General features: G+C 42.6%; 1 protein-coding gene across 1 annotated transcript in view; it reads left to right on the top strand.

The window, feature by feature from the left end:
• The first annotated feature begins 454 nt into the window (after positions 1–454).
• Positions 455–10,835, top strand: part of LOC116872821 (synaptotagmin-like protein 5) — a 31,133-nt gene continuing 20,752 nt past the window's right edge. Inside the window, 1 exon segment of the mRNA XM_032866347.1 lies at positions 455–582. Coding sequence (XP_032722238.1) covers positions 455–582 — 128 coding nt within the window.

The raw sequence follows: 10,835 nt of genomic DNA, 5'->3' as shown, positions 1-10,835 counted from the left end.
AGCTTCAGGATTCTCAACACACTCCACTAGAAAGCAGCTGTCTATTAAACTATTACTCATCTCCAGAATACATCATCTCTTCTATCCTTTCTAGATTCTTGAAAAACTGTTATTGCCAGGGCAGAAGTCTTTCTTTTCATTGTACTTACACGTTTTGCTTTGGAAGGCATGCTCCAGCCCCACCCAATGAGTGAAAACCTACTTCGGCTGCATCTTTTTCAGGCATGTATGAATTTATCCACAATAAACTTTCAGCAACTTTATAAAATTTGGAATTAGTGGAGATAAGAAACCAAATGTTTGGACACTGAGCCGAAAACCATTTGAAAGTGTTGCGTGTGATCCATCTAAACCCAAACACTCAGTTGGCAACCTCACAACAGACTCTCAAAACACACTTTCTTCTGGTACTTCATATCTAGCCATACAAACGAGTAAGGAACGTGCTCGGAACATGACGCAGACCTTTTTGGTCTCATTGATCACCATAAATTTTGGCACTGAAGTGGATCAAGATCCAGAACTTAGAAGAGAAAAAGATTTTGCTTTTAGACAAACTTGTCCTTCCCATGCCCAGATGGAGTAGGTGCAAGGCAGGGACCCAGAGATGGAGAGGACCTGGTGAACGGACAAAGTGGGAGTCCCAAGGTGGACAGGGAGGCAGAATGCAGGAACTTGGGTCCACATTCCATCCCTATCTTGTTATGAGGCTTCGACCTTTCCCTTCTCTTCTTCGGATGTACAGCCCTACGTGATGCAGAGCACTCAATCTCGCTCCTCTGTTCCATGGTTCCAGAAATCTCTTTCTTGGATTCTGAAGGTGGATGGATAATCTTTGGAGCTTTCTAAAGCTCCTCCCTTTACATTTTCTGTATTTTCAATTCTTTAAAATTTGAGGAGGGAGAGGATTGCTCCAAATATCGCCTTTGTTTTTCCCTTTAATATTCTAAGAAATTACCTTTTTCATTGCAGATTAAGTGACCCTCCACTGTAGAAGTAGGAGCTTTCTGATTTTAAAAAAAAAAAATTTATCACTGTAGTACCTACTTTGGTGTTTTTGTTAATAAACGTGCTGTGAAGTCCTCCTCCTTTGGGCTTTCTCATTCTACTCCTTTCCCTTCAAGTACCACCAGGCAGACCACCCTCTTTCTGTTCTTCATGTGTGTATATCCTATGTATCCTTTAAAGCCCAGTGACTGATCTTTCCTATGAACTCATCCAAGGTCAAATTCTTATCTGTTACACAGCTGACCGTGGGCAATCCTATTGCCTTTGTTATTTCCCCCTTTATCATTTATCTGTACATACCTTTATTCTCCATGTTCTAATAGGTTTTGAGGAGGCACAAACATAATTTTTTTAAAAGTCCCTCTTAAATTATGAGCACTGCGGTAGGAATGCTCATGTATGTATATATAAATATATATCTATATAACATATGATATTCCTAAAAGAATCACAACTAGATGCCATTATTTTTGTGGTTTTTAAGTTGGGACAACTGAGGGGAGAGGCAATTAAAGTTATACGTCTAGCAACAGAGAGAGCTGAGCTTGAAACTCAGTGTCCTGTGACTCGAACAGGCATGCTTCTTTTAGCACGCACTTCCCTGTCACAGATCTTATAACCAGGGGTAGAAAAAGGCATATACCAGAGGCTGGAAAAGAAAAAGGGGAGTCAATAATGGGAAGAGAGAAAATAGAAGTAAACTGTAAAAAAAGAAATCTTGGTGGAGTAAAGTTAGAAGAGTTGGGTGCCAAATTAAGTAATGAGTTTCCTGGAAGCCCAAGTAAAGAGAGAAACATGATGGGTATCTACTCTTGGCATCTAGCAGAAGAAAACGTAGATAAATATACATGTTGTCCCGGATTTGACTTCTGAGATAAACCTGTTACAAAAGACACTGAGCAATACATTGGAAGATGTTTGCACCAGCACTTTGATCAAGAGTCCAAAAAATGTTCTGCAAACATCTGGTTTTTATACTAGCAGCAGACAGGATGAACACCAAGAGAATAGTGCTAAATCACAGTTTCAAAAAGACAACTCATTAGGGGCCCCAAAGAATATGGTCCAGAGATGTGACTTCTTCCTGATATGGCTTCACATAGGGATAAATATGAGAATTTTAAGGTTCGAATAGTTAGCATGCTCTTACACCAGTATTTCCTTGTGATGATGAGGAATTTGTTTTGTTTTTGCATGAGAAATAAAACACAGGATTTCTGCCCATATTTTAGTGTGAGAAACATTGTTGATTATTTTATAATTATATAATTGTGTGGTTACTCTACAAAATCTTGTTTATAAGACTCAGTGAACTATATTTGTAAACAGCAGCAAACCCTAGGAGAAATGATCTGGTGTAGAAAGTCGTGGTTTGGGGGTAGGGAGTGGGCAACAAAGCCTGCCATGAGGCAGTGACGTTTGAGTTGATAACTAATGACTCATTAAGAGAAGCCAAGGTTCAAGGTATAGATAGAGCCCCCAAGATGAAGTGACCGACACTATGAGAACGGGTCCCAGTGGCAGTGACATTTGAAATAAATATTAAAGAGTGAGTTTTCCCAGTAGGCAAGGGGGAAGAGCCTTCTGAAAAGGGGACACTGTATTTGAAAAGGCACAGAAGCACAGAACATAAAGTAGCAAATGCACAATCAGGCTGTTTTCGTTGCTTTGTGTGGTCGGAGCCTGCCCTTGTAGGAAAGGGGCCAAAAATCAGCCTGGAGGTCAAACAGAGTCAAAAGATCAAAGACCTCCTATGAAATGCCACAGAAGTTTTTTTTCATTTTTGTTTTGTTTTGTTTTGAGTTTTGTTCTGAGCAGCATGGGGTTTGAGCAAGACACTTGCGACTGATTAAGGAGAGTAGCTGGCAGGAGCGTGAGGCCAGCCCCAAGGAGAATGGTGAAGACGCTGCTGTGGGGACACAGGCAAGAGGAGAATGAAGCATAATGAAGGGCTGGTGACCATGAGAGGAGCCAGGGCAGGGGGCTGGTATGGAGAAATATTAAGGCAACAGAACCAATAGAATTCAGTAACTTAGTGGCCAGGGGAGGGCTGTCAGAGAGGGAAGAATCCAAGATGACCTGAGAATGGACAGAATTGTGGAAGGAAGGAATATCTGTCTGGGGATCAGTGTCTCCCAACAGCTTGGATGGTGCATGACTCAGGACTGCACTCTGGTGACCCACTGTTAAATGAATAAATATTCCTGGAGTAGGGGGGTGGGCAGAAGAATAGCAATGTCACCTCCAGGACTCGACTAGTGATGCACAATTGAGGACACCAGCTGGTATGCGTAAGGCTTCTCCAGGACTAGCACGCATTTATCTATCATAATAATAGAACATTTACTGAGCTCTTAGACTGTGCTAGGTCCTGGGTTTGGCACTGGACGTTATGGTACTGCAGTTACTGGTCATGACACTTCTATGAGGAACTGACAAGTACAGCAATAGTCATTTTAGGGCTGAAAAAACCTGGGCCCTGAAAGGTTAGGAAAATCATGCAAGGAGTGAGTGGCCAAGCCAGGATTTGGACCCAGGTCAATATGAGTCACACCCTGCCATCTTAATTATGATGCTTGCAGATTTAGGGAGAGCAACATGGTCAAGGGCACTGAGTAAGCAAGGGCAATCTAGGGACTGGAACCATCTCCTTCTCTTCTACTGCGTGTTTTGGCGAAGAAGGCTGGGTAAACCCTGGGGATGTTCTATCACAGGACGTACGTGCAAGCCATTTGGATAAAATGCAAAACCATATAGTTTCTTGGGCAAATACCGGTAAGCCCTCTACTTCCCTCGAGTCTCCAACCTACGAGCTTCTTAGTCCAGACTTCACAACTTAAGATGGGAAGGAGTTAAAAGAGGAAGACAGAAGAGGCCAATGGGTTGGGTTTCCTGAGTGAGTACCAAAATAAAAGAAATGATTTTATTCTTATTGTAATGTGCTGGCAGCCAACGAGCTTGGGAGCTGCGATTATATTAGGAAAGAAGAATTTTCACAGAACACTGGCATTTGCACACTTGCGGCCAACTGCTGAGGTATTTAGGAAGAATGCTGAAACTCCTTTTCTTTCATAAGCATAATTTCTTTCAAGGCCAAGTTTCTATGTATCTTCATCAATGGAGAAGATCCTTTAAGAGGCATGCTCTGAGTGGCCATAGGAAAATTCTTCCTTTAAATTTCTGTCGCAGGGACACCTGGGTGGCTCAGTCAGTTAACCATTGGCCTTTGGTTCAGTTCATGATCGAGCCCCACGTCAGACTTGTTGCTCGTCAACGAGTCTGCTTCTCCCTCTGCCTGCCGCTCCCCCTGCTTGTGCTGTTTCTGTCAAATGATTAAATAAAATTAAATATATATATGTATTTATATACATACATATTTATATATACATACATATATAAATATATGTATGATAGATACATATCCATGATAGATATATTTATATACATACATATATAAATATGTATGTATATAAATATATCTATCATGGATAAGCAAAACAGACGGACACTGAAAAAGAAACTTCAAATATCAGGAAGAGCTCAGGGGGCATAGTCTCCAGAGTCCATTAGTAATATAACAGTAATAATGTGCCTGCCCTCCAGCCTCTCCTTGAGGATGTCAGGTGTGACCTGCTTCATGAGGAGTTTTGTGATTTGCTGGACTGTTCGAGCTGTTGAGGCCGAGTTCCTTTATTGACCAGGGTCTGTGAAGCTGTAATTTTCTTTCATAGGAAACCCCTTCCTCCACAAAAATGGTTCCTAACACACTGAAGGACAGTCCTTGTGTCCCACAATACCCTTTCTCTGCAAGGTTTCCGAAGGAACAGCTGAAGTCACCAATATGACAAGAGTAGATAAAAATAGCTTTCATTTACTGAGCACATTAGACCCTGTTCTAGATGTGCTCGGTAAAATGCCCTGTCTGGTTTTTACTTAGTCCTAACTGTACCTCAGGAAGGGAAGTAACGATTATCTCCATGTTACAGATGAGGGTGCTGAGTCTCAGTGAGGCATTAAAAAATGTCCCCTTTGGCTCCCTAAGTCATGGTTCTAGAATATGAATTCACATAGGTCTGATTCCAGAGATCAAGACTTTTTCTCATATACCATATAACTGCCTTTTGAATTTTACCTACTTTGACTTTTATCGTCTTTTATTTGCCCCCTCTATACACACAGTTAAGTACATACGGAAGGAAGCTCGGTTATGAGGAAAAAGAAATCTGTTTATTCTTCTGAGAGTTTTATATCACACTTATTTTGAGTCATTTTTTATGGAAGGTTGTAACCAGATGAAACACCCAATGAATTTTTTCTTAATGAACATCATTTTTTTTAGATCTTTTTTTCCCAAGGGATATTAAGAAAATAAACATGAAAATAACCTGGGCAAGTCAAGTTAAAAACTATTTTCTTTAATTCTCTGCTAATGGGAAGTTATGCTTTTCCAAAGGTCAATTTGTCAATAGGCATCCCAAGGTTTGTTGTTATGCGTATGCTTTAATAGAATAATTAATACCTTCATTCTTTCACACATGCCTTCAACTGGTATTTATTTATTAAGCATCTACTAATGTAGGGATTTTTCCGGCTTTTTGGAGTGCAGTGATAAAGGACTCATGAAGCATACATTCCAGTAAGCAGCGACAGAAAAGTATGTGTATATCATAAAGGTATTTATACGATGGTAAAACTAAAGCAGGGTATTGACAGGGTTAAGTGTATGGGGTGGGGAGAGTGATGGGACTTGAACTATTTTAGAATGAGTTATGAAGGGGCTTGTTAGAGATCTGGATGAAGAGTGTTCTGGAGGAGGAGAAGCCACTGAGAAAGTCCTGAGGCAGGAATGAGTGTGTTTCATTGAGGGAATGGAAAGGGGGAGGGCCAGTAGAGCCAGCCTGAACTGTGCAGGGGGCGGGGCGGGATGTGCAACGGGGAGGAGGAAGCCACAGGCACAGCTCGGGGACTAGATCACATAGCATTACGAAGATTTGTACGGCCAAGATGGGGGTTCAAGTCTAAGTATTCTAGGAGTAGACTAATAGATCAGCATCTGACTTTAGTTTTAAAAGATTTCTCATCTTGGGGCACCTGGGTGGCTCAGTGGGTCGAAGCCTCTGCCTTCGGCTTGGGTCAAGATCCCGGGGTCCTGGGATTGAGAGCCCCACATCGGGCTCTCTGCTAGGCGGGGACCGTGCTTCCCTTCCTCTCTCCCTCTGTCTGCCTCTCTGCCTACTTGTGATCTCTCCCTGTCAAATAAAATCGCTGGAAAAAAAAAATCCTCAAGGAGTCATTGTACAAAGAGGGAAACCAATGGCCAAGCAATAGGAGTGATTGAGGCAGGAGGTAGACTAGGATGGTAGCTTCAGGGAGGTGATCTAGGGCAGTGGTATAAGGGGAGCTGGTCAAGGGCAGGGGATTCAGGGAGGGGGTCTAAGGTGATGGTGTAAGAGGAGACAGAGTAGAGCAGTGGAAGTGAAATTGGTGGGCAGTGCTGGGATTTGGGATAAATTTGAAGTTGAGGAGCGCCTGGCTGGCTCAGTGGGTTAAAGTCTCTGCCTTCAGCTCAGGTCATGATCTCAGGGTCCTGGGATCGAGCCCCGCATCAGGTTCTTTGCTCAGTGGGGAGCCTGCTTCCCTGCTCTCTCTGCCTACTTGTGATCTCTGTCTGCCAAATAAATAAAATCTTAAAAAAAAAATTTGAAGTTGCAGCTGGCATGACGTGCCAAATGATCTCCTGTGGGGATCTCTGTTACTGATTTCACTTCTGGAAATTTATTCTAAGGTAATGATCAGGGATCTCCTCAAAGATATGATTCTACGAATGTTTATAGTTTAAAATAGCAAAATATTAGCAATGGTTGTATTTATAAACCTTCAAACCTACTTAAATAAATTAGGAAAATTCCTGCAATGAAACAAATCAAAATTCAGCAGATAATTTGTCTGGATAGTGTAATTTTTCAGTCATTATTTTTATTTCTCTCTTTTATTTGTTGGTCTGAATTTTTAAATCTGTTTAAAATGAGACTGTTTTATTTTATAAAACAAAAAAAAAAGTGTCAAAGTTGTGTTTTAAAAGTAAACCTGTCCTTATTTGACTGCACTTCTGCACAGCAGGGTCCACTGACTTTTCCATTTAAAATGTGTCCCAAGAACTCTATTCAGTTGGACATCCTGTGAGGACTTCACAAATACTCATGATAGATTTACTACACAGCAATGTGAGCCCAAACTGAGGCTGACACTGGGATTCATACATGTCTGGAGAGCTGGCCGGGTGTGTGTTTATTTATATGTGTAGTTTGTACTGGTTGGAGGGGGTGGAGTTGGGGAAGGCTGCAGAGAAAGAGGAAAAGGGGAATGGGGAGAACAGCTGGGTGCCTATGATGTGGCTGGCATGGTCCAGGTACTGAAGTTGAAGGAGCTTTTATTCAAAGGTTTTGTGGGACACAAAGGTACAAAGAGGGCATCGTGGTACCCAGGAGATGAAACATGGCACAGAATGGGGGTAAATAACCCTCCTCCTCACTCTGGGGGAAGACACAGGCGGACCTGAGCATTTGGAAGACGTCTGAGAATGCAGAGTGTCTGGAAGCACGAGTCTGAGAGCATCATCACACAATAGTGTCCTTCGAAATACCGAGAATCCCTCCCCAAGTGGATTCGTCATCATTCAACATAAAAGTGGGGGCTGGGGAAGTAAGGGAAGGGCGTGCGGACAGCACAGAGTACCGGGAGTGAGTGGGCCTGTTTGTGAACCCACCGTAGGGCATCTCCTGCCATCTGCAGAGAGTTAACAAGTAGATGCCTGAAAGTGGAATTCCAAATGCAGAAGAAAACCCGGGTTATCAGCTTTACTGCGGCCCTACTTACACACCAATGGTAGGGTGATATGGGGAAAGTCATGTTACCATGGGATAGAGTCAGAGCCTCCAGATCTTAGAGTTGGCAAGGGCACTGGGGTTCTTCTAACACCTTCCTTCCACTTTGCAGCCACCCAGGGAGAAGGTTTCTCAGTCCCTGAATGGCTTCTTTGATGGGACCTATTAACTCTTTTCTGGTGTATCAAGGTTGTCTGACTTCTCCCCGCCCAGAATAATGTTACTTGGAAACATGGGCAGGGCTGTCATGGCTGAGAAGATAAGTATAGTGTGAGCCAAAATCCCATCTATGCTCTACTCTCCAAGCTGTGTGCTTGGGCTTGATGAAATGATGCCTCCTTCTTTCTTTCTTCTTCTTTTCTTTTCTTTCTTCCTTTCATTTGCTAAGGGAAAGCAACTTTAAAAATTAATTCCCCCCCCAAAAAAAAGTCTTAAAAAAAATTCACCCATGTGTGCTCGACAGCAGTGCTGTACCTGTGCTTCTAGAACTTCTGAAACAGTCCGGGTTCTGTGACAGCCTCACAATTCTATAACCTTCAAGTATATGAGAGGACCCACATTTGAGAGAGAAACTAAAATTATAAGTAAGTTCTCTGCAACAGGTGCTGTGCCGAACCTTTATCACGTAGCATCTCATTCAACCCACACATTGTCCCCTGAGGGTAAATTTGATCCTACTTTTATAACAAAGAAAACTGGGGTTCATCAAACTCTAATTCTTACACCTAGAAGGCAGCGGCATCAGGACCAGCTTGTCTTTTTCTGTAAAACTTCTTGGACTTGCTACACATGGTTCTTTGGGTCTTTGTGATTGTCGGCTTCTCCCTGTTCAATTTCCCATCGGTCCCTTTACAGGCACCCCCTCCTCTCTTGAACTCCCGTTTCTGGTTTTTTCATCAATTAAGCAGAATGCTACCACCAGCCTCTGTCTTTTGGGGCACCTAGCATGCTGCCCAACAATCTAAGTTCTGACAGTCCTGGAAAAGGTCTCCACTTTGCAGTACAACCATCTTTACAATTCCACAGAATCCATCCAGGTGACAATCCCTTCCACTGTACGTTTTCACTGTGTCATTCAATCCCTCCACACATCCTAAGACATTCTGATAACTGCCCCGTATAATTCTTTCCTCCTTTCAAAAAAGCCCTCTTCAATCGCTCCCCACGTGCCCGGTCCTGGGTCTATCTGATATCTATTTACAGCTTCACTTCTCTCCAGAAATCCCAGTCGAATCCTAGGAGCAGCCTTATCCTACATCGCTTTGGCAGACATGCACACCAACAGATCTACTACATGACTACATTGAACTTTACCCCCACTTCTCTCTGTAGCTGGCCTCTGGTGGACTCCTGGGCCTTTCCTTCTTTCCTTCAACTTGACCGTCAACTCCTGGATGGCAATGCCATGTACACAGAGGTCATGCAATAAATATGTTCTGATGGGTTTGATTCTTTGGTTGCTCCATGCTCCCCACCCGTCCGTGGCCTCCCCGTCTCCTGGTCACCTGGTTAAATGTGCTCTTGGTAAATACTTACTGAATGAAATAATGAGCCAGCACCAACTAAATATAAGGTGTTATTGTAATAATTGGCTGGGTCAGACAGAGACTTAAATACCACGTGGAGCTCTGTGGCAACACTGGAATGCCACTGGATATATGGAGGTCTGGCAGACAGTGAGCTGTGGCTGGATTTGGGCACAAGAGGGTGAGGGTGGGAGTGGGAAAAACTGAGCAGGAGTCATTATGTCTGGGATGAAAATGGAAGGTCTGAGCAGGGAAGAAAGCAGCTGAATGGCAGACGGGCTCTGAGTATTGAAAAATCAAGTGTGAAAATCAACAGCAGCAGGAAGAATAAAGCCATCATATTAAAAGTAGACACTCCTCGCCTGGCTCAATGTGTGTTTAATTATTTTCTGAGGTTGCCCAACCTTCATGCTGGATATGGGGACTAAGACTGCATATGGGGGGAAAAAATCATAAGGTATATTAAATTCCAATTCATGGTATGCATGCTGGAGTTTTCGGTGTTGTATGGGGATGACCACAGCTTATTTTGAAATGAGTCACAAATAGGATGGATGATTGATAGAGGGAGGGAAGTCTGGAGATGGCTAGATGGGCAGTGAGGCAAGTTCAGTAAAATAGTAATTGTCAAATCCAGATGGTAGGTATAATCTGTGTTGACTGTAAAAATCTTTCAACTTTTCTACATGTTTGAGATTCACAATAAAATGCTCAGTGGAAAATACATGGTGGAAGTGTTGCTTCAGGTCCTTTAGTTGGATCCTACAACCATCAGAACAAAACATAGTTCATTAGGTAGAGTTTTCCAGAGTGGTCATAATAAATCTCCCTATTTCTACAGGGTTCTATAGTCCACCAAACACAAAGTGTGATGCGGAGGGAACAGGCCCCCGAAGTGAGACTCGCTGGTTTCTGATGGCTAGCTGCAGGCAGGTCATTTAAATTCTCTACCCCTTGGTGGCTTCATTTGCAAAATTTGTGTAAAAATTCTTCCCAGAGAGGTTGTAGAGATTAAATAAAGCAGTAAATTTAAAATACTTGGAAAGTGCTAGGAAACTAACAAGCTCTATGTGAATGCTCACTATTATAATGACCATAATAATCATTAGATCTTTCCATTTGCTCTTTGGAATAGGAAGATTTACTCTGCTTGACAACTGAAGGAACTGCAGTTTAGAGAGATGTCTCCTGTCCAAGACCATGGAGGTTAATCAGTCAGAGGTGATAACTCAGCTAAACTCAAGACTTCTTTGCCTCTTTCAAAATTTGCTTCTGCCTATCTCCGGACTCCCATTCAAATGTTCAACCAACTCCAAGATGAAAGAAATGGTAAATGCCCAGCAGAGTGCTTGGCACATGGTAGGCGCTGAAAAAGTAAGTGAATGATAAAAGTTCATTTATAGCACTATTACCCTGC

The sequence above is a fragment of the Lontra canadensis genome, unplaced genomic scaffold (genome assembly GCF_010015895.1).
Source record: "Lontra canadensis isolate GAN:19392208 unplaced genomic scaffold, GSC_riverotter_1.0 scaffold30, whole genome shotgun sequence".
In the NCBI taxonomy this organism is placed as follows: domain Eukaryota; kingdom Metazoa; phylum Chordata; class Mammalia; order Carnivora; family Mustelidae; genus Lontra; species Lontra canadensis.
This window is presented reverse-complemented; position numbering and strand designations above follow the sequence as displayed.